Below are 24,953 nucleotides of genomic sequence, written 5' to 3' on the forward strand. Positions count from 1 at the left end.
ACAATTACCTACAATTAACCTAACACTACACTATCAATAAATTAAATAAACACAATTGCTACAAATAAATACAATTAAATAAACTAGCTAAAGGACAAAAAATAAAAAAGAACTAAGTTACAGAAAATAAAAAAATATTTACAAACATAAGAAAAATATTACAACAATTTTAAACTAATTACACCTACTCTAAGCCCCCTAATAAAATAACAAAGCCCCCCAAAATAATAAATTCCCTACCCTATTCTAAATTAAAAAAGTTACAAGCTCTTTTACCTTACCAGCCCTGAACAGGGCCCTTTGCGGGGCATGCCCCAAGAAGTTCAGCTCTTTTGCCTGTAAAAAAAAACATACAATACCCCCCCCCCAACATTACAACCCACCACCCACATACCCCTAATCTAACCCAAACCCCCCTTAAATAAACCTAACACTAATCCCCTGAAGATCTTCCTACCTTGTCTTCACCATCCAGGTATCACCGATCCGTCCTGGTTCCAAGATCTTCATCCAACCCAAGCGGGGGTTGGCGATCCATAATCCGGTGCTGAAGAGGTCCAGAAGAGGCTCCAAAGTCTTCATCCTATCCGGGAAGAAGAGGCGATCCGGACCGGCAACCATCTTGATCCAAGCGGCATCTTCTATCTTCATCCGATGACGACCGGCTCCATCCTGAAGACCTCCACCGCGGACCCATCTTCTTCCGGCGACGTCCAACTGCAGAATGACGGTTCCTTTAAGGGACGTCATCCAAGATGGCGTCCCTCGAATTCCGATTGGCTGATAGGATTCTATCAGCCAATCGGAATTAAGGTAGGAATATTCTGATTGGCTGATGGAATCAGCCAATCAGAATCAAGTTCAATCCGATTGGCTGATCCAATCAGCCAATCAGATTGAGCTCGCATTCTATTGGCTGATCGGAACAGCCAATAGAATGCGAGCTCAATCTGATTGGCTGATTGGATCAGCCAATCGGATTGAACTTGATTCTGATTGGCTGATTCCATCAGCCAATCAGAATATTCCTACCTTAATTCCGATTGGCTGATAGAATCCTATCAGCCAATCGGAATTCGAGGGACGCCATCTTGGATGACGTCCCTTAAAGGAACCGTCATTCTGCAGTTGGACGTCGCCGGAAGAAGATGGGTCCGCGGTGGAGGTCTTCAGGATGGAGCCGGTCGTCATCGGATGAAGATAGAAGATGCCGCTTGGATCAAGATGGTTGCCGGTCCGGATCGCCTCTTCTTCCCGGATAGGATGAAGACTTTGGAGCCTCTTCTGGACCTCTTCAGCACCGGATTATGGATCGCCAACCCCCGCTTGGGTTGGATGAAGATCTTGGAACCAGGACGGATCGGTGATACCTGGATGGTGAAGACAAGGTAGGAAGATCTTCAGGGGATTAGTGTTAGGTTTATTTAAGGGGGGTTTGGGTTAGATTAGGGGTATGTGGGTGGTGGGTTGTAATGTTGGGGGGGGGGGTATTGTATGTTTTTTTTTACAGGCAAAAGAGCTGAACTTCTTGGGGCATGCCCCGCAAAGGGCCCTGTTCAGGGCTGGTAAGGTAAAAGAGCTTGTAACTTTTTTAATTTAGAATAGGGTAGGGAATTTATTATTTTGGGGGGCTTTGTTATTTTATTAGGGGGCTTAGAGTAGGTGTAATTAGTTTAAAATTGTTGTAATATTTTTCTTATGTTTGTAAATATTTTTTTATTTTTCTGTAACTTAGTTCTTTTTTATTTTTTGTCCTTTAGCTAGTTTATTTAATTGTATTTATTTGTAGCAATTGTGTTTATTTAATTTATTGATAGTGTAGTGTTAGGTTAATTGTAGGTAATTGTAGGTAGTTTATTTAATTATTTTATTGATAGGGTAGTGTTAGGTTTAATTATATCCTAGGTTAGGATTTATTTTACAGGTAAATTTGTTATTATTTTAACTAGGTAACTATTAAATAGTTCTTAACTATTTAATAGCTATTGTACCTAGTTAAAATAAATACAAAGTTACCTGTAAAATAAATATTAATCCTAAAATAGCTATAATATAATTATAATTTATATTGTAGCTATATTAGGGTTTATTTTACAGGTAAGTATTTAGCTTTAAATAGGATTAATTTATTTAATAAGAGTTAATTTATTTCGTTAGATTAAAATTATATTTAAGTTAGGGGGGTGTTAGTGTTAGGGTTAGACTTAGCTTTAGGGGTTAATACATTTATTAGAATAGCGGTGAGCTCCGGTCGTCAGATTAGGGGTTAATAATTGAAGGTAGGTGTCGGCGATGTTAGGGAGGGCAGATTAGGGGTTAATACTATTTATGATAGGGTTAGTGAGGCGGATTCGGGGTTAATAACTTTATTATAGTAGCGCTCAGGTCCGCTCGGCAGATTAGGGGTTAATAAGTGTAGGTAGGTGTCGGCGACGTTGTGGGGGGCAGATTAGGGGTTAATAAATATAACATAGGGGTCGGCGATGTTAGGGCAGCAGATTAGGGGTACATAGGGATAACGTAGGTTGCGGCGGTTTACGGAGCGGAAGATTAGGGGTTAATAATAATATGCAGGGGTCAGCGATAGCGGGAGTGGCAGATTAGGGGTTAATAAGTGTAAGATTAGGGGTGCTTAGACTCGGGGTACATGTTAGAGTGTTAGGTGCAGACGTAGGAAGTGTTTCCCCATAGGAAACAATGGGGCTGCGTTAGGAGCTGAACGCTGCTTTTTTGCAGGTGTTAGGTTTTTTTTCAGCTCAAACAGTCCCATTGTTTCCTATGGGGGAATCGTGCACGAGCACGTTTTTGATGCCGGCCGCGTCCGTAAGCAACTCTGGTATCGAGAGTTGCATTTGCGGTAAAAATGCCCTACGCTCCTTTTTTGGAGCCTAACGCAGCATTTGTTTTAACTCTCGATACCAGAGTTAAATTTATGGTGCGGCCAGAAAAAAGCCCGCGGATCGTTAACAGCCCTTTTACCGCCGAACTCTAAATCTAGGCCTATATATTTTATGGGTCTTATTAAAGAATTAGCCGGTAAAAATGCATATCTTTTGTTGTATGTTTCTAACTGTTTGATCGTCGTCTTGGTAATTAGATTCTGAAAGATCTTAGGTCTCTCATCAGTATTTTTACCCCATAGTATATCTCCTGGGTCATTATAGCCCCCAACAAGTGCTTCTAATTTAGGCCATAGTATGTCCTCCTGTTTTCTCCCTAAGAGAGAGTTTTGGGCCAGCCTAGCTGCTGAATAATAGTCCTTCAGATTTGGGAGTCCCACTCCCCCCAGCTGTCTATGTCTAGTGAGTGTGTCGTGAGGTATCCTTGCGTGTCGAGACCCTCTAAGATATTTATGAAGGTCTGTTTGGAGAGCTTTCAGGTCAGATTTATCTATGTTTATGGGTAGGGTACGAAATAAATACAGGAGTCTCGGGAGTACCGTCATCTTAATTGACGAGAGCCTCCCATACCAGGAGAAGTTATAACTCTTCCATTTCTGCAAATCAGCTCTTATCGACTTAAACATGGGTATATAAATAGCTTTATATAGGTGAGAAGAGTGTGTCGTTAGCCTTATCCCCAAATATTTCAGATCATTTTTCACCCAGTCAAAATCAAAATTTGCTTCAATCAATTTGATAGTTTGCTTCGGTAAGTTCAATGGGAGTGCCTCGCATTTGTCTAGATTCAATTTGTATCCCGAAACGTCCGAAAATTGTTGTATGATGTCATATATGTTGGGGAGAGAAATGAGTGGTTTTGTTATTGTCAGCAGCACATCGTCCGCAAACAGTGCAATCTTGTGTTGGGACTGTTGTATTTGCATGCCAGTAATGATTGGGGAGTTTCTTATGTTTGCAGCTAATGGCTCGATGCAAAGCGCAAAAAGAAGGGGCGAGAGTGGGCAACCCTGTCTTGTGCCATTGAGAATTTTAAAAGTAGCAGATTGATGTCTAATTGCCCTAATATATGCTGTTGGTGCTGAGTATAAGCTTTTCATTGCTCTCATGAATGACCCCGTAAATCCCATCTTTATCAGCACCGTGTTCATATATACCCAGTCCACTCTATCGAACGCCTTCTCCACGTCCAGTGACAGGATCAGAGAAGGTGTCCGCTCGCGCTGTAAATAGTCTATAACCATTATGATTCGTCTGATGTTGTCTGGAGCCTCCCTGTTTTTTACAAAGCCAACCTGATCTGGGTGTATGATAGAGGGGAAGATATGTTTCAAGCGATTAGCAAGAATTTTGGTCAAGATTTTCATATCCTGGTTTATTAAAGATATGGGTCTATAGCTTGAGCACAGTGAAGAATTTCTACCTTTTTTGGGAATTACAATTATCTTGGCTTGTAGGAGGTCAGCGGGTATAGGCTGGCCCTCCAATACATTGCATATAAGTTTTTAAACGGACAGTGTATTATAATATGCATGCAGGGTACTCACAATATACAGCAGCACTCTTTTGTGCTGGTAGGTGCGTTCTGAAGACTCTCAGTATTCTAAGCACTGAGAGTGTTTAGAACGCACCTACCAGCACAACAGAGTGCTGCTGTATATTGTGAGTATCCTGCACACCTATTACAATACACTGTCCATTTAAAAACATATATGCACATGAAGCGCCCTCTGCTTTGTTTGTCTATGATTGCTGTTATCAAATGACAGAAAGCACAGGAAGCAGCTAGCTCTGACACTAGAGTTCCTTTAGCTGAACGGTAACTAGCTGTTACTATTTTGTGCAGCTCTCACTACGGTGGTTTCAGGAAGGTAATTTTAAGCTTACTGATATTTATAATAGGTAAAGACAGGTGCCCCTCTATGGAGTCACATGCCTACTTAGCCTAATTTTAAATCCGGCTCTGGCCCTTTCCAAAAAGCAGGCCTAGTTCAGGTAAAACATGGCACAGTAAATTACAAAGTAAGAGTTATTGAAGGCGTTGTTCTTCCTTTTTAGAAACATAGAAACATAATTTTTGTTGGCAGATAAGAACAACAGACACAGACTGTCCATATTTCCAATAAAGTTTAAACTTAATTAGTTTGTAGGATAGCCTTAGGTTTATCCAAGGATTTCTTGAATTACACCACAGTGTATGTCTTTACCACCTCTAATGAAAATGTAATACATAATTTAATGTATTAAATTGGGAATTATTATTTCAGAGTAACTACTTAGTAAACAATGTAGTAATGCAGCGAGTAAGGCTAGCAGAATGCTTGGATGTATTGGTAGAGGTATTTGCAGCAGAAATAGTAAGGTTCTTATTCCACTTTATAGATCATTAGTTAGGCCTCATCTTGAGTATTGTGTGCAGTTCTGGAGGCCATATATTCAGAAGGATATTAACAAACTTGAATCTGTGCAAAGGAGGGCTACCAAAATGGTACATGGTCTAAAAAATAAAACTTACCAGGATAGGCTCAATTACCTAAATATTTATAGCTTAGAGGAGAGAAGGGAAAGAGGTGATATGATAGCAACTTTCAAATACGTTAAAGGGCTTAGTAAAGCTTAGGCTGTGGGTATTTTACATAAAATGGAAAATTCAAGAACAAGGGGTCATGATCTCAAGCTAAAGGGTAGTAGATTCAGGAGTAATTTGAGGAAGCACTTCTTTACAGAAAGAGTGACTGATTTATGGAATAAACTTCCTCAAGAGGTAGTAATGACAAGCACTGTGGGGGACTTTAAAAATGCATGGGACAAGCGTAAGGCTATCCTACAAACTAGTTAAGTTTATACTATTAGGTAATATCGGGCAGACTTGCTGGGCCTATGGATCTTATCTGCCGCAATATCTATGTTTCTATGTTTAATTCAGCCACTTCTTACTTCTGGTCCTACTACCCTTATACAAGAGATCACGACCCCTTGTTCAGTTGCTGCTCATTTTGTTAAAAAAATACTTTCAGTTCCAATTTAATTTAGTCTCTAATTTATAAATATATCAAATAACCCACATCCCTCCTCTCCTCTAAGCTATACGTATTTAGGCCATAAAAACTTTCTTTCTAAGTTTTATATTTTAAACCAGTGGTTCCCAAAGTGAGCAGTACTTCTCCCTTAGGGGCGGTGGGATTACTGAGGCACTGATAGGCATGAGAGATGGAAAGGGGCTCTGGGATTACCATAGGGGGCTCTAGCAGATAAGGAGTGGAAGAGGATGCTATTGGGTCCCCTCAAGCTTAATTATCATAATTAATTGCACTTTAGTCTAGACCACTGGTTTTCAAACCTGTCATCAGGCCTCCATAACAGGCCAGATTTTCAGGATTACCTTGGGTGTGAGCAGGTAAAATAACCATGTTTACTAATCAGCAGATTATTTTGTCTGTGCTCTAGCTTGGATATCCTTAACATCTGGCCTATTAGGTAGGCCTGAGGACAGGTTTGGAAACCAGTGGTATAGATCATTGTTTCTTAACTTTAGTATTCAAGTACCACATAATAGGCCAGATTTTCAAGGTATCTGTTCTAGAGAACAGGTGAAATACTCAGCTAATCAATAACCATGGTTAATAACCTGCTCTCATTTATCAACTGATTGTTTCACCTGTGTTCTAGTAAAGATATCATGAGATATGAGAACTGGAATTGAGAAACACTGGAATAGATGTCTAAAGTGAAAAACTTTTTTGCTTTAATTTGGCATTTTACCGCTCTCTAATTTTTTTGGCTTTTCCTTTTATGAAAATTTAGGTTTATCCTCAACTTATACTCTTTCTGAATGTGACAGATTGCAGCCCTTGTGTAGAAGGTTTGCATTCTTTGTTTTACCAGTCCTGTACATTAGCACATTTTATTAACGTTAACTGTACAGTTCATAATTACTGTGTAGTAGGTATTTGCATTTGGCAGTTTAATTTACTGCTGAAGGAGAAAGAAGGCAGCCGCTCACGGCATTCAGCTATTTTCCAAAACGGATTTCTTTTTGTGAAAGGGCAACACACTAAGATCTGTATTGCACAGATATTAGTGTGTTAAACTTTCCCAATAAGAAAATCGGTTCAGAAAATAACCAAATTAAACAAGAGGCCACCTTTTTACGCATTCTGCAGTGAACAAAACTACCGAATACACATGCCTACTGTGTAGTAGCAGGAAACATAACAAAATACCTGTTGTGCTTGTCTAAGTAGCGTTCAACACATTTATCTGACAATGGGTTTCTAGTCTCCTGTAACCAGAAATAAACTGTGCAGCGTACACTACAGATTACAGTACTTTAGTAAGTAGAATACATTTTCCATAAAGTTTATTGGTAGTTGTACAAGCAAAGAAATCAACTCCAGATTTCTAAACATAGTTATTTAAGACTAATTCTAAGTGACATAAAACCAGACACTGAGAAACTGGTATCACTTTATCAAGCCCATCCATCACATTAACGCACTTTTGAATAGTGAAGTACTTACTAAGAACTAGATTTCAAGTGAAGCGGTAACATTAATGCAAGTGCGATATTCAATATCGCAATTGTGTTAACTTACACTTATATTATAAGTTGAAAATAAATAAAATTGCTCAAACGCAATCGCATTTTATGCTCAAACTCTTTATGTAAACTCAAAGCTTGCATAAAGCATTTCTTGCACTTCAAAAAAAAAAACATTAAAATTAAGATTTTTGACCTACACTATACACCCGCCACACTATTAACCGCTAAAACCCATCACTATTAACCCCATAAACTGCCAGTACCCCATCGCTATTAACCCCCTACTCTAATAACCCCTAATCTGTGACTACCCCCTGCTCTTTTAACCCTGCTACTCTATTAACCCCAAAACCACCACATCCCCATCGCAAAATACCCTGCTATACTATTAACCCCTAAACCACCACATCCCCATTGCAAAATACTTTGCTACACTATTAACCCCTAATCCACCACATCCCCTATCGCAAACTACCCCACTACAATATTAACCCCTATGCTACTTAACCCCTAAACCGTCATTACCCCCACCGCAATAACACCTACACTACTTAACCCCAAAATTGCCTTTACCCCCCACAGCAAAAACCCCTACACTACTTAACCCCCTAACTGCTAACCTTTAAGACCCCTAAGCTAAGACCCACCCTAAGTTACAGTAAAAAAAAATTTTTTTTACAAAAAACAAACAAAAAACACTACCAAAATCTTAAAGAGGTATAATCACTTCAACCTGGGCGATTTTTAGATTAGGTTTTTTAAAGTTAGTTTTTTGGGTGTGTTTAGACTTAGTATAGGGATTTTTAGTTGGGGCTTTTTTAGGGTACTTTACTTTTTTATTTTGGTAATGTTAATGTTAATTTTTATATTTGAATAAATGTTTAATTGTGTAAGCTATTGGGGGTGCTGATGATGAGTTTATGAAACCAAGGAGGTGGTGGCTGTAAAAGTTTGGGAAGCACTGTTTTAGACCATACACTATTTTCATAGCCCTCATTTGAACGTGTGCCAGTTTGTTGATGTTCTTCTGTAATTTTAGACCTAACTAGCCATCTGCAAAGTGGAATATTAACCTTACTTTTTCTGCTGCTATATAACCAAGGATTTACCTGGTGCACTACTGGGTTTCTTAACAAATTTCAAATGATCCAAAAATAATAATTCCACAGTAATTGCACCAGTTTGGGTGCTTATGTTCACAGCATTGGAAACAATTTAAGGGCTGAGTAAGATTGTGAACAATTTGTCATCCAATAATATATTTTAGGTTTCCACAAAAATGTTTCATGTAGCTCTCTCAAATAAGGAAATACAGAAGGACACTTACTTTTGATTGAGCTGTTGCCTGCGTTGGCTAATAGTCTTCACTTCTTCTTTGTTCTGCCTCTCTAGCTTCATGGCCAGAGCATTGATGGCTTTTATGTGGGCATCATCTACAGTCACCTCCTGCAATATACAGAGCAAATAAAATCTAGTCATGAGGGATATCTAATATAAATCTTATTCATTAGTTCAGTTCAGTAAAGCATTGATCCTCTCTACACATTAGTAAATATCCTTAACAGATTACATTGAAAATTATAAGTTTTTTTCTCTTTAGAGACTATCCTTCTATATCATTTACTATAGACTAGGGGTTGTCCTTAGACAACTACAATTAAGACCAATGTATTGTAGCTCTTTTAGGAAGCCAAGACATTAGGGATAAAGGTTTCCCAAAACAGGTGATAATTTGCCATATATCATTGTATCATTTAGATGCTTGTGTGTTCCCAGATCCTCAAAAGAATTGTACCTGATAAAGGGCTACAAGCTAAGATCATTTATAAGCAGTGATTTATGAAGATAACTAACATCAATGATTCTTTAAAAAATATTTGTCCATGCTAAATTAAATTATTAGCCCTGCTCTTTTCACTTTATTAGCAATTATTTCTCAACCATCCCCTGGCTAATCAAGGAGGATACCATCCAAAAGCAACATAATAGTTGTTTATTCAAATATAGTGAAAACCTAAAAACGGACTGAGGAATCACACACTGCCCCCCCCCCCCCCCGCACAGGTATTCACTACAAACAAAGTTTGAACAATGCAACATTCTTATTATAATTCTGTGTTTGACTTGTGAAGTAAAAACAAAAACCATATTAGAAGATGCAACTTACACCAGAACCTGCTCCCCGGAATTCATTCAGCTTTCTAGTCAGCTGCAGACAGTGCTCATAGTCTTCTCCTAAATCCCCGATGTTGATCATCACTTCCTGTAAAGCCAAACACAATAATTCTGCAGTATTGGGTTTTTCAAATTGAATGATTAATACTCTCTTTATATATTATCTGAATTATTGCAATGTATAATTCTGCTTTCTCTGGATTAGGAAGCAGAAACACTTGAGCTACAATTAACCCAAGAAACATTCAGCTGACTCAGTCACCCCCTCCAACAAATACCAAATCTCTCTACTCTTCTTCAGCTCTAACTTTTTAAATTCTCATTAACAAATACCCACTTCCTTTCATATACCCTAAACAATCTGGTTTTATTCTCCCACATCCCACAGAGACTGTGACCACCAAGGTGACCAATTACCTGATTACAAACAGCGCTTTTTTTGTAACAGGTGAGAGTGCTAGACTTGGTTGCATTATAATTTGTCAGCTAGGCAAGAAGGATCAGCATTGCCAATGTGTACCATAAAGGATAGCAGCGGGGCAGCACTGGAGATCACAAATGCTGGATAAGTTACAGTATTTCAGCTGGGTAACATGCCGTCATTTTAGTAAATGTTTTTCCAATGTTTTGGAAGTGTATATTATGTACTAATATAATACTCAGAATGAAAGTATCCACACCAGTCATTGTGTTGCATGGACTACGCAATAGAGAGCATTTGGAACGAGCTAGAGGTAAAAAGCTATCTCAGTAATAAGCTATCTCACAGCAGAGATTACCTTACCTTCTCTCTGATCCAGGCTTCCACCTGATCCACCTTCTGCAGGAATTCCAAAAAATCCCTCATATCCTCCAGCATTTTCCCCCGCGTAGCTACAGCTCTCTTTAGCTTTTCCCATTCTTCATGCAGCTCTCTGCTCTTCCGACGAATTTCAGTGGATTTGGGGTGTTGCTGAGACAACAATGAGTTTCCTTTCTGTACAAAATAGAATCTCCCATTAGCATTTACATCTATGTACAAAACAACAAGTGACCATAACACAGGACAGACAGGAAAAATTACTGAAATTCCAAAGACTCAAAAACAAATATCCTATTTTCTGCTCTACATATTGCAGTAATATTATATTGTGATATAAATATTAAAGTGGCAGCAAAGTCAAAATGAAAATTTAATGATTCAGATAGAGCATGCAATTTAAAAAAACTTTCCTATTTACTTCTATTATTAAATTTACTTGGCTCCCTTGGTATTCTTTGTTAAAGGGACAGTCAAGTAAAAAAAAACATTCATGATTTAAATAGGGCATGTAATTTTAAACAACTTTCCAACTACCTTTTATTACCAATTTTGCTTTGTTCTCTTGGTATTCTTAGTTGAAAGCTAAACCTAGGAGGTTCATATGCTAATTTCTTAGACCTTGAAGGCCGTCTCTAATCAGAAAGCATTTTGACAGTTTTCCACCACTAGTTCATGTGTTTCATATAGATAACATTGAGCTCAGGCATGTAAAGCTCCTAGGAGTCAGCACTGATTGGCTAAAAATGCAAGTCTGTCAAAAGAACTGAAATAAGGGTCAGTTTGCAGAGGCTTAGATACAAGGTAATAACAGAGGTAAAACGTGTATTATTATAACTGTGTTGGTTATGCAAAACTGGGGAATGGGTAATAAAGGGATTATCTACCATTTTAAACAATAAAAATTCTGGTGTTTACTGTCCCTTCAAAGAATAGACTCGGGAGCAGCAATGCACTGCTGCTTGCTAGCTGAACACATCTGGTGAGCCATGATAAGAGGCATATGAATTGAGACACCCATTACCAGCTAGCTTTTTAGGTATGTTCTTCAACAAAGGATACTAAGAGAATTAATTAAATGTAATACAATACGTAAATGGCAAGCTCTATCCAAATCATCATTAATGGTTAATTTTGACTGTCATTCTAAATAATCAGTCTAAATGAACCACGAATATGTACAAGCCATAATTCTCATAACCTGAGAGATTACTGAATCTTAAATTTAATTAGTTATGTTTTTCCTGCTGTTATTTTGTTTAGCTCAAAAAGTTAGTTCCCAATGTTGCATATTCTATGTACCAAGCAAGTATTGTAGATATAACTGTTACCCCCTTGGCTTTAAAGTATTGAAAACTTGACAAAGTCAAGGGGATTAAATCTATCTAAAACCCTAACATGGAACATTTCCATATGTAACACTGATATTTGTGATATTTATAGTACTGCATCATCTAGACAGCAATACTGCGGTTGCTAAGATACCCTCGTTTACCTTTAATATTATATTGTTGTTGTTTTTTTACCTCAGTCACATCCTGAATATTCTTCTCATGCGCTAGGATCTCTGCTTCAAAGACCTGGTGCTTTTGCAAGAGCTTCAGCTTGCTCTGCAGGTCCATAGGACCCTGGTGAGGATTGTCATCCAACTTCTGCATGCGTTCATTGATCCAGTATTGTGCCTGCAGAGACAAAACACATAATCATCACTCCCCTACTGCATTACTGCAATCATGATGATGATGTACTGTTTCATATTGATGTTGATTGTTCATAAGAGGAAAAACAGCTCAAAATCCTTTGTTACACCTTTTTTTACTAAAATGGGGCAATAAATTGAAGCCACTTTAGTGAATAGAGTCCAAAGAAAGCTATAGGAAAAAAGAAGTATAGGAAAATGAGTCTTTTTAGCTGTCATACTGAGAAATTTCTCAGGCACGCAATCCAATAGGACAGCTCAGTTCAAAAAAGTCCCATGATGCATCACATGTCAACCAGCATTAATGTACAAGACGGTGATGTAACCTGGAATGACCTAAATTTGGAGCAATGTTTGAAAACTATGTATAATCCTGTTAGGGTGGAGGAACTGACTTTCCATACAGAAATCATTTGTTACAGAAATTATTTCATAAGACAAAGTATGTCTATAATGCTTTTCCCAACTACAATTTTATATTCATTTAACAGAATTCTCTAATCGGAGGAGACTTCTAGAGAGGTTTGTTCCTTCAACTGTAAATATGGAGCACATTCTTGGCTCACAATCTACTCCATAATTTTATTACACTTTAATAAAGTAACATTTGCCAAACTAAAGCTGGCCTCTCTTGGATTTGCTTGAAGTGAAGCATTATATTGAAGGAAATTGATAGCTGAAAACGTACATTAAATATTGCATAAATGTCCCTTTCCTGAGAGACAATAAATCACTTACTCAGCACTGCTGAGACAGAAATAGTACACACAGTCATAGCTCTGGCTTACCTCTGTCAGGTTCTGGTTGAAGAGAGCCAGCAAAAGTGCAGTAGCCAGCTCCTCTTGTCGGGTCTGGCTGAGGCCTTTCACAATGTTCCTCCTCTCCATGATGGATCTGAGTTTGTGCTGCACCTGCCTCCCCTCTGCCCTCCTGCTGTCATCCTGAAGTTTGGCTGCCTGGTCCTGCAAAGCTGTTACCTGGAAGAGCCAAGCTCTAGAGATCAACACTAATATTATATGATCAGTGGATTGTTACCAAACACTCTTGTTTAAACAACATATGTTCTAAAGGTTAGTATGTTCCAGTATCGCTTAAAGCAGGGATAAGGAACCTTGGCACGCCTGATGTTTCAGAACTACATTACTCATGATGCTTAGGTACAAGTCCAGTTGAGCATCATGGGAAATGTTGTTCTGAAACATCTGGAGGGCCAAGGTTCCCCATCCCTGTCTTAAAGGGACATGAAACTCAAAATGTCATGATGCAGATAAAGCATACAATTTTAAACAACTATACAAATTACTTTTTTTAATCTAATTTGCTTAGTTCCCTTGATATCCTTTGTTGAAAATTAAACATAGGTAGGGCTCAGGAGCAACAATGCACTACTGGGAGCTAGCTGCTGATTGGTGGCTGCACATATAAGCCTCCTGTCATTGGCTCCCAGTAGTGAATTGCTGTTCCTTAAACAAAGGAGCAGCAATGCAGTACTAAGAGCTAACTGCTGATTGGTAGCTGCACATATAAGCCTCCTGGCATTGGCTCCCAGTAGAACATTGCTGTTCCTTAAAGGACACAAAGAGAATGAAGCAAATTTGACAATATAAATAAATTGAAAAGTTTGTTAAGCTGCTTTTGAACTGCTGGCTGCAGAATTGCTCAGTAGAAGCTGCAGTTTTACAAATGGAACCACCCTGAGTTTGTTCTCTCAAGCTTTATAATATTTGAAACATGACTATAACCTTTGCTTAAAGCAAGCTTATGTGAATGCCATTAATGGATTACTTGAAGAAGAAACCTTAACCTATACGTAAAAGTGGGAGTTTAAAAATGTGAGATTTTATTCCCAAAAGGTAGAATGAAACCATTGTTACTGACAAGGTTGTAAATACCGTTAGGGATTTGTTTGGCACATACTCAAGATCAGCCTAGAAGGAAAGGATCCTCCCATTTTAGCTTAGAAATACCCAGTCTCAAGCTTTTTAATAATCTCTCTGCAGGTAGTTATTGGAAGTGGTAGAATTTTAATCATTATTAAAATATTGCAACGTGTTTCTCGGCCATAAAAACAAAGGGCTGTTTCATCAGGCATAAAAAAAATGTGATTTGAAAGCTATATTTAAATCTAAAATGACCCTGATGTGATTGTTACAAAGTTTACCAATCGTGATACTTTGGGGCTTATCTATCAAGCTCCGAATGGAGCTTGCGGTCCTGTGTTTCTGGCGAGCCAGCAGGCTCGCCAGAAACAGCAGTTATGAAGCAGCGGTCTAAAGACCGCTGCTCCATAACCCTGTCCGGCTGCTCTGAGCAGGCGGACAGGAATCGCCCCCCCTGCTGGCGGCTGATTGGCCGCGAGTCTGCAGGGGGCGGCGTTGTACCAGCAGCTCACAAAAGCTGCTGGTGCAATGCTGAATACGGAGAGCGTATTGCTCTCTGCATTCAGCGATGTCTGTCAGACCTGATCCGCACTGTGGGATCAGGTCCGACAGACATTTCATAAATAGGCCTCTTTGTGTTAAAGTGATAGTGTTTAATTTGGTAACATTAATAAGTAAAAAGACAATGGGATACTCATTTGTATCGTGATTAATATTACAAACTGATCTTCAATTCATATAGTGTTAACACGCCGAAGGTGTTTCGCATTTACAGCGTGCTGACTGCTGTTGAAGGTCAGCCTGTCTTTATGCACCTTATTCATCCAGGGTGCCACCAGTCTTGAGTACACATCATTTACAAACAAGTTACACTATGAGGCGCCCCTTGTCTTTATTATGTCTTTATGTAGCCTAACCATCCCACCGTGGGACACAAGAGGAGCTTGCCGAATATACCACTCCATTTTTGCCTTATCCTTAGCCATCTGGGAACATATTATACATTCATATATTTATTTTTATTTTGTATTTATTTAATTTAATTCACTTTTATCTGCATTTTATTTCCATTTTCAGTTTTATCTTCATCTCAATTGTGGACAATTGCAATTGTTGATAATATATTTATTGCCTTTACATCTATTTTTAGCACAAGTTCCCTATTAGATATCCCTTTGGGATATTGTTTTTTTAATAATTTATTATCACCGATGACTGGCTTGTGAGTTTAATTACTTTTATTGACTTTCTCAACATTTATCATGTGTGTATAGTTCACCTTTTTTTCTACTATTTAGTATTAACATTTACTTTATTTTTATAGAATTTAATAACTTAATTACAATCGTGAACAAACATTGTAATGATTATATTTAATCTATGAAAATATTTCATAGTTTAACACTGAAAGGGACAGTCTAGTACAAAATTAAACTTTCATCATTCAGCTAGGGCATGCAATTCTAAACAACTTTGTAATTTACTTTTATCATCAATTTTGCTTTGTTCTCTTGGTATTCTTAGTTGAAAGCTAAACCTAAGTAGGCTCATGCTAATTTCTTAGACCTTGACGGCCGCCTCTTATCTGAATGCATTTTGTCAGTTTTTCACAACTAGAGGGCATTAGTCCATGTGTGCTATATCGATAACATTGTGCACACGCACACGTGGAGTTACCTAGGAGTCAGCACTGATTACGATTGGCTAAAATGCAAGTCTGTCAAAAGAACTGAAATAACGGGGCAGTCTGAAGAGGCTTAGATACAAGGTAATCACAAAAGTAAAAAGTGTATTAATATTAATATAACGTGTTGTTTATGCAAAACTGGGGAATGGGTTATAAAACGATTATCTATATTTTTAAACAATAATAATTCTGCAGTATACTGTTCGTTGAATGGATCACTATGTTAACATTTTTTTTATAAAAATATAAAATGACAGTGTTTATTAATATGTGATTCGCACATGTATAATATTAAAACTCCTTAAACAAAGCTGTATAAAAAGATATTCTATGTAAAATAGGCCTGAATGGATTTTCATAAAAGTAAAGCTGTTAAATTAGATAAATCCTGAATCATGTGAAAAGTGATGCGAAAAGTATGAAAGAATGGAATAACACTAGTGAGGGTAATATTGTACGGACTGGAATATATATATATTTTTTAATTCAGTCATCATAACCCTATTTAAAGTGACAGTAAACATCTTGAGATTTTTATATAAAATATTTAGTTATATGTAATAAAACAACTTTGCAGTATACTTTTATTATTTATTTTTACTTCTTTTCATGTAATTTAGCACTGAAAATGTAGCATTTTTTAATTTTCAGAGCTTGAAATGCACCTTGTTGACTTCTCAAGGATAGCCCTGCTACATATATGTCTCTAACTAGCTTTTGCTGATTGCAACTGCAAAAGAAAGCATTTTATACTATTTTATACTAACATTATGATCGTGACTAGCCTTGTTGACTGCAGACTAAAGATCAGATTGGCTCCTCCAAATAAGGCAAATGGTGGATGTAGTTTGGCTATTAAAAAATAGTTAATTTGTTTTAGACCTGTTTAGACTTGGCAGATGTTATTTTATAGCAACACAACAGATATGTCTTGTAATTATAAGGTGTTTAGTGGCCCTGGAATTAGACTACAGCCCATGGTACAGTGGTCCTAAAGAAAGATTAGAATATATCCATGGTATAATCAATAATAATAATGACAGACCTCACAACTGTCTCTATTTGAGGGCAGTCCCTATTCCTGAGCTTTGTCCTGCTCTCCCTCTAACTCAGCCATATGTCCCTATTTGCAGAATGTCCCTTAGCTACATCCATACAAACCCACTGACCACCCAGACACACTCACTGACCACCCAGACATGCTCACAATCCCTCCCACTATCCATCTGTGACCTTGCCCATTCATATACTGCCCCACCTACAAAACAGTGACAGCCCCTCAACCTCCCGAGTCCCTAATACCTATGATACTGATGATGGTCCTGCAGAAAATGCAAATACATCGGCCACTTTATTAGGTACATCTTGCTAGTACCGGGTTGCACCCCCTTTTGCCTTCAGAACTGCCTTAATTCTTCATGGCATAGATTCAACAAGGTGTTGGAAACATTTCTCAGACATTTTTGTCCATATTGAGATGATAGCCTCACGAAGTTGATGCTATCATCTTTCATGTTGTTTACACCAAATTCTGACCCTACAATCTAAATGTTGCAGCTGAAATCAAGACTCATCAGACCAGGCAACACTTTTCCAATCTTCTATTGTCCAATTTTGGTGAGCCTGTGCGAATTGCAGCCTCAGTTTCCTGTTCTTAGCTGACAGGAGTGGCATCAGGGTGGTCTTCTGCTGCTGTAGCCCATCTGCTTCAAGGTTCGACATGTTCAGAGATGGTATTCTGCATACCTTGGTTGTAGCAAGTGGTTATTTAAGTTGCTGTTGCCTTTCTATCATCTCAAACCAGTCTGCCCATTCTCCTCTGACCTCTGACATCAACAAGGCATTTTCGTCCACACAACTGCCGCTCACTGGATATTTTCTCTTTTTTTGGACCATTCTCTGTAAACCCTAGAGATGGTTGTGCATGAAAATCCCAGTAGATCAGCAGTTTTTTAAATACTCAGACCAGCCCGTCTGGCACCAACAACCATGCCACATTGAAAGTCACTTAAATCCCCTTTCTTTCCCATTCTGATGCTCGGTTTGAACTTCAGCAAGTCATCTTCACCAAGTCTAGATGCCTAAATGCATTTTGCTGCCATGTGATTGGCTGATTAGCAATGTGTGTTACCAAGCAATTAAACAAGTGTACCTAATAAAGTGGCCGGTGAGTGTATGTTTTTATCTTTGGAACCAAATAGCAATTTAAACTACATATATTATTAAATAAAATACCCTGAATCAAATGTTTGACATACTGGCTACTAAATCTATTTACAGCATTTTTTTTATAGTATATACTTAGTATTTTCCATCATTCAATTTAGAATTTGATTTATTGACCCAACTGTATAATTTAAAACCACAAATTGAAGGGAAGTTGAAATAAGGCTTGAAAAAGCAACTGAGACAATGTTGTTTTGTTCTTTTCAACAACAGTACAAAATAAAAAAAAAATATATATAGACACTTCTTAGTTTTTAAAAATTACCCCACAGAGTATAACAGTTTTGAACTCATATCTGAAAGACTGTGGGGGGTGTTTGTAAGTCAGTGGGTGTTTATGGGAGTCAGGTTGTTGTGAAAGTGCATTGACATAATGAATTTGCAGCACAACAAACCTTGTGATACTTAACTGTCACTTCACTTTTATTTTAGAATTATGACTTTCAGGACACAGATATTAAAGTCATCTCTCTTACCTTTTCCTCCTGAGATGAAAAAAGCTTCTCAAAAGCCTCATGTTTTTTTATCAGCTGCTCTATTTCGCCAGCAGAGGTCCCAAGGTCACTTGACTTCAAAGAAACCTGAAAAACATAAATATTGCTTCAGATTAATTCTTGTAACGCACAACTCTAACACCAAACATACTGTCTATGAAAGTTACCAAACTCTTATAATGATATTCAGCTATGGCAGAAAGCGCAAAACATCATTGTTTGGTAAATATAATTACGCAGGAGACCTTATAGTTAAAATCAGCAAGACAAAGACTCTTAGAATTAGAAATAACATTAAAGGGATAGTAAAGTCCAAATGAAACTTTCATGATTCAGGTAGCAGCAATAAAAAAAAGTGATGCCGGCACGCTTCCATAAAATGAAGTCTTTATTTAGTCACAGTTAAAAATGGCAAGAACACGCCTTACATGTTTCGGCATAGTTGCCTTAGTCATAAGCGTGGTCTCAATAAAAGCTTTACAAAATGTATACTACATACGGTGTTATAATTGGTTCTATAAAATCATGTGACTGGATACTAAGACGCTATGTCTAAAGGCTGACTATTGCTGATAATTTTCATTAAGTAACAGATACTAGGTATAGCAGATGGAAATTGGAAAAAAATGAATTACAATATTTATATTCAAAGTGAACTTTAGCATATTTAAGCCACATACTTTCATCAATAAACTCATTAGCAGTTCAGAATTTCCACAATTGTCAAATATGTGCATGTTATCAGTGAAAAATAGCAACAGAAACAGAGTAATAAGTATAGGAGAGTGAATACATATATATGCATACATAAACACAAGAAGAACATAATATGAAAGCATCTGAAATAAAATTCAAAACATTAGGGCCCATGTCATACTATTATCATTAGTTTGCAAAGGAACTCAAAGCAAATGATTCAGGTAGGGCATGTAATTTACTTTTATCATCAAATTTTCTTTGTTCTCTTGGTATTCTTAGTTGAAAGCTAAACCTAGGTACACTGATGTGCTAATGTCTAAGTACTTGAAGGCTGCCTCTAATCTAAATACATTTGACAGTTTTTCACAGCTAGAGGGCGTTAGTTCATGTGTTTCATATAGATAACACTGTGCTCATGCACGTGAAGTTATTTATAAGTCAGCACAGCCTGAAATGCAAGCAGCAATAGTATTAAGGAACAATTGGATCGAACACAATCCTTTAGAAAAATGTATAAAATTATTTATCTACAAAAATCCCTAAAGACTGTAATGGTGTTTTTCTGTTAATAATCATTACATATTCAGATAGAGCACACAGTTTTAAAGGAATAGTAAATACCATACATGTTATTGTTTAAAAAGATAGATAATCCCTTTATTTACCATTCTCCAGTTTTACAAAACCAACACTGTTATAGAAATATACTTTTTTACCTCTGTAATTACCTTGTATCTAAGCTTCTGCTGACTGCCTCCTTATCTCAGATCTTTTGACAGACTTGCATTTCAGGCAATTAGTGCTGACTCTTAAATAACTTCACATGCATGAGCACAGTTTTATCTATATGAAACACATGAACTAACGCCCTTTAGCTGTGAAGGTCGCCTCTAAATGCAGATTAGAGGCGACCTTCAAGGGTTTAGAAATTAGCATACGAGTCTACCTAGTTTTAGCTTTCAACCAAGAGAACAAATTTGATGATAAAAGTAAATTAGAAAGTTGTTTAAAATTGCATGCCCTATCTGAATCATGAAAGTTTAATTTGGACTTTACTATCCCTTTAACAACTTTACAATGTACTTATATTATTGTGTTTGCTTTGTCCTTTATTTATCCTTTGTTGAAAAGCAAATGCTCAGTTGCAGCAGTGCACTACAGTGAGCTAACTGCTGAAAGAACACATTGAAGGCTATTACTGTAATTAGGATAAAGATTGGGAAAACCTTTGGGTGAGGTGTTAAAGGGATATGAAACAGTCTGTTTCAGTGCTGTAATAAAAAAGCAGTGGGTTATACTTAATATAAATCATTGCAATATTTATGATTCATCATTTAAAAAAGGATTTTACTTTTTATTTATTTTTGTTTTTTAACTTCAAATATGAACGTTCAATTACTTCCCGTAACAGCCCAACAATAGCTGATTTTCCTTTAAAGTGTTGCTAGGAGACAACTAATCTAGCTGCAATTATTTTATTGCCCATGCTCAGTAGAGGACTTTTGCTGCAAAATCATAATCACAATGGAACTTAAAGGGACACTCAAGTAAAAATTAAACTTTCATGATTCAGATGGAGAAGCAATTTTAAACAACTTTCCTTAACAAAATGTGCACAGTCTTTTTATATTTAATCCTATTGAGTCACCAGCTCCTACTGAGCATGTGCAAGAATTCCCAGAATATATGATAATGCATTTGTGATTGGCTGATGGCTGTCACATGGTACGTGTATGCATTTGTGATTGGCTGATGGCTGTCACATGGTACAAGGGCAGTGGAAATAGACATAATTTTAAAAATTCTCAGAAAAAAAATCTACTTCTCATTTGAAGTTCCGAATGGACGGCCCTGCTGCTCCATAACCTGTCAGCCGGCCACAATTCAACCCGATCGAGTACAATCGGGTTGATTGACACCCCCTGCTGGCGACTGATTGGCCGCGAATCTGCAGGGGGCGCGTTGCACCAGCAGCTCACAAGAGCTCCTGGTGCAATGCTGATTACGGAGAGCGTATTGCTCTCAGCATTCAGCGAGATCTGGCGGACCTGATCCACACTTTCGGATCAGGTCCGCCAGACCTTTGATAAATAGGCCTCTAAGTGTTATTGCATCGTCTTTTTATCATGCATTTGTTGATTATGCAAATCTACTGTGTTTATTGGTCCTTTAAAATCTGTAATGTCTGCTTGCTTTTCTAGCTGCAGGCAGTCCCTGCACTGAGAATTTAGCAAAAACAAGTAAGTTGTTTGCTGTTTAAAACAATCTGTTAATTATTATGTTTACTTTATTTTAACATATTTTCAGCATATTTTTAACTACTAAAGGAGCATTGTTTCATGTCCTACAAATGCTGACAGTACATTACCTAAAATAAGCCAACTAAACGTTTCTCTGATTGTGCTACTGGTAAATCTTTTAACAAACTATTCCTGTATGTGAGTAGGAGGACTCTGCACAGAACTTGTTAACTTAAAGCACATTACCAATAATGGCATACCTTATTCTTGGTACTGTTTAAAAGGCGGTGGGAGTGGAAAACCCCCATTTGGCTCATAGCACATACACACACAGAATGAAGGTGGGGGCGTGACCTCATGCAAAACTTTCTGCCTTCCAGGAAGCTCACTCCCCACCATTGTACAATGAATGCTGGGAATTAGAGTCCAGAACTGCAGTGGCACAAAACTCATACCACAATGCTATGTAACTCCCAGTATACTGTGCTTCTTCCTCTAAAATGGAGCTACATTTAGGGGAATTAAAATGTATATATATATATATTCATTGTCTTTTTTCTGCAGTTTGTACTCCAGGGCCTAGATTTGGAGTTCGGCGGTAAAAGGGCTGTTAACGCTCCGCGGGCTTTTTCTGGCCGCACCATAAATTTAACTCTGGTATCGAGAGTTTAAACAAATGCTGCGTTAGGCTCCAAAAAAGGAGCGTAGAGCATTTTTACCGCAAATGCAACTCTCGATACCAGAGTTGCTTACGGACGCGGCCGGCCTCAAAAACGTGCTCGTGCACGATTCTCCCATAGGAAACAATGGGGCTGTTTGAGCTGAAAAAAAACCTAACACCTGCAAAAAAGCAGCGTTCAGCTCCTAACGCAGCCCCATTGTTTCCTATGGGGAAACACTTCCTACGTCTGCACCTAACACTCTAACATGTACCCCGAGTCTAAACACCCCTAACCTTACACTTATTAACCCCTAATCTGCCGCCCCCGCTATCGCTGACACCTGCATATTTTTTTTAACCCCTAATCTGCCGCTCCGTAAACCGCCGCAACCTACGTTATCCCTATGTACCCCTAATCTGCTGCCCTAACATCGCCGACCCCTATATTATATTTATTAACCCCTAATCTGCCCCCCTCAACGTCGCCGACACCTGCCTACACTTATTAACTCCTAATCTGCCGAGCGGACCTGAGCGCTACTATAATAAAGTTATTAACCCCTAATCCGCCTCACTAACCCTATCATAAATAGTATTAACCCCTAATCTGCCCTCCCTAACATCGCCGACACCTACCTTCAATTATTAACCCCTAATCTGCCGAGCGGACCTCACCGCTACTATAATAAATGTATTAACCCCTAAAGCTAAGTCTAACCCTAACACTAACACCCCCCCTAAATTAAATATAATTTTAATCTAACGAAATAAATTAACTCTTATTAAATAACTTATTCCTATTTAAAGCTAAATACTTACCTGTAAAATAAATCCTAATATAGCTACAATATAAATTATAATTATATTATAGCTATTTTAGGATTAATATTTATTTTACAGGCAACTTTGTAATTATTTTAACCAGGTACAATAGCTATTAAATAGTTAAGAACTATTTAATAGTTACCTAGTTAAAATAATAACAAATTTACCTGTAAAATAAATCCTAACCTAAGATATAATTAAACCTAACACTACCCTATCAATAAATTAATTAAATAAACTACCTACAATTACCTACAATTAACCTAACACTACACTATCAATAAATTAATTAAACACAATTGCTACAAATAAATACAATTAAATAAACTAGCTAAAGTACAAAAAATAAAAAAGAACTAAGTTACAAAAAATAATAAAATATTTACAAACATAAGAAAAATATTACAACAATTTTAAACTAATTACACCTACTCTAAGCCCCCTAATAAAATAACAAAGACCCCCAAAATAAAAAATTCCCTACCCTATTCTAAATTTAAAAAGTTACAAGCTCTTTTACCTTACCAGCCCTGAACAGGGCCCTTTGCGGGGCATGCCCCAAGGATTTCAGCTCTTTTGCCTGTAAAAAAAAACATACCATACCCCCCCCCAACATTACAACCCACCACCCACATACCCCTAATCTAACCCAAACCCCCCTTAAATAAACCTAACACTAAGCCCCTGAAGATCTTCCTACCTTGTCTTCACCATACCAGGTTCACCGATCCGTCCTGGCTCCAACATCTTCATCCAACCCAAGCGGGGGTTGGCGATCCATCATCCGGTGCTGAAGAGGTCCAGAAGAGGCTCCAAAGTCTTCCTCCTATCCGGCAAGAAGAGGACATCCGGACCGGCAAACATCTTCTCCAAGCGGCATCTTCAATCTTCTTCCATCCGGTGCAGAGCGGGTCCATCTTGAAGCAGGCGACGCGGATCCATCCTCTTCTTCCGTTGTCTCCCGACGAATGACGGTTCCTTTAAGGGACGTCATCCAAGATGGCGTCCCTCGAATTCCGATTGGCTGATAGGATTCTATCAGCCAATCGGAATTAAGGTAGGAATTTTCTGATTGGCTGATGGAATCAGCCAATCAGAATCAAGTTCAATCCGATTGGCTGATCCAATCAGCCAATCAGATTGAGCTCGCATTCTATTGGCTGTTCTGATCGGAACAGCCAATAGAATGCGAGCTCAATCTGATTGGCTGATTGGATCAGCCAATCGGATTGAACTTGATTCTGATTGGCTGATTCCATCAGCCAATCAGAAAATTCCTACCTTAATTCCGATTGGCTGATAGAATCCTATCAGCCAATCGGAATTCGAGGGACGCCATCTTGGATGACGTCCCTTAAAGGAACCGTCATTCGTCGGGAGACAACGGAAGAAGAGGATGGATCCGCGTCGCCTGCTTCAAGATGGACCCGCTCCGCACCGGATGGAAGAAGATTGAAGATGCCGCTTGGAGAAGATGTTTGCCGGTCCGGATGTCCTCTTCTTGCCGGATAGGAGGAAGACTTTGGAGCCTCTTCTGGACCTCTTCAGCACCGGATGATGGATCGCCAACCCCCGCTTGGGTTGGATGAAGATGTTGGAGCCAGGACGGATCGGTGAACCTGGTATGGTGAAGACAAGGTAGGAAGATCTTCAGGGGCTTAGTGTTAGGTTTATTTAAGGGGGGTTTGGGTTAGATTAGGGGTATGTGGGTGGTGGGTTGTAATGTTGGGGGGGGGGTATGGTATGTTTTTTTTTACAGGCAAAAGAGCTGAAATCCTTGGGGCATGCCCCGCAAAGGGCCCTGTTCAGGGCTGGTAAGGTAAAAGAGCTTGTAACTTTTTTTAATTTAGAATAGGGTAGGGAATTTTTTATTTTGGGGGGCTTTGTTATTTTATTAGGGGGCTTAGAGTAGGTGTAATTAGTTTAAAATTGTTGTAATATTTTTCTTATGTTTGTAAATATTTTATTATTTTTTGTAACTTAGTTCTTTTTTATTTTTTGTACTTTAGCTAGTTTATTTAATTGTATTTATTTGTAGCAATTGTGTTTAATTAATTTATTGATAGTGTAGTGTTAGGTTAATTGTAGGTAATTGTAGGTAGTTTATTTAATTAATTTATTGATA

The 24,953-nt window shown here is 38.0% G+C and overlaps 1 protein-coding gene across 1 annotated transcript in view; it reads right to left on the reverse strand.

Annotated features, from left to right (window-relative positions):
- SPTBN5 (spectrin beta, non-erythrocytic 5) overlaps window positions 1-24,953 on the reverse strand; it is a 391,859-nt gene that overhangs the window by 162,267 nt on the left and 204,639 nt on the right. The window contains exons 30-35 of the mRNA XM_053697828.1: window positions 18,386-18,490; window positions 12,905-13,093; window positions 11,944-12,099; window positions 10,403-10,594; window positions 9,611-9,706; window positions 8,771-8,889 (exon numbers count right to left, since the gene is read on the reverse strand). Of these exons, the coding sequence (XP_053553803.1) occupies window positions 8,771-8,889; window positions 9,611-9,706; window positions 10,403-10,594; window positions 11,944-12,099; window positions 12,905-13,093; window positions 18,386-18,490 (857 nt within the window). The remainder of the gene's footprint in view (window positions 1-8,770; window positions 8,890-9,610; window positions 9,707-10,402; window positions 10,595-11,943; window positions 12,100-12,904; window positions 13,094-18,385; window positions 18,491-24,953) is intronic.

Source organism: Bombina bombina, chromosome 1 (assembly GCF_027579735.1).
Source record: "Bombina bombina isolate aBomBom1 chromosome 1, aBomBom1.pri, whole genome shotgun sequence".
NCBI classification, from domain to species: Eukaryota; Metazoa; Chordata; class Amphibia; order Anura; family Bombinatoridae; genus Bombina; species Bombina bombina.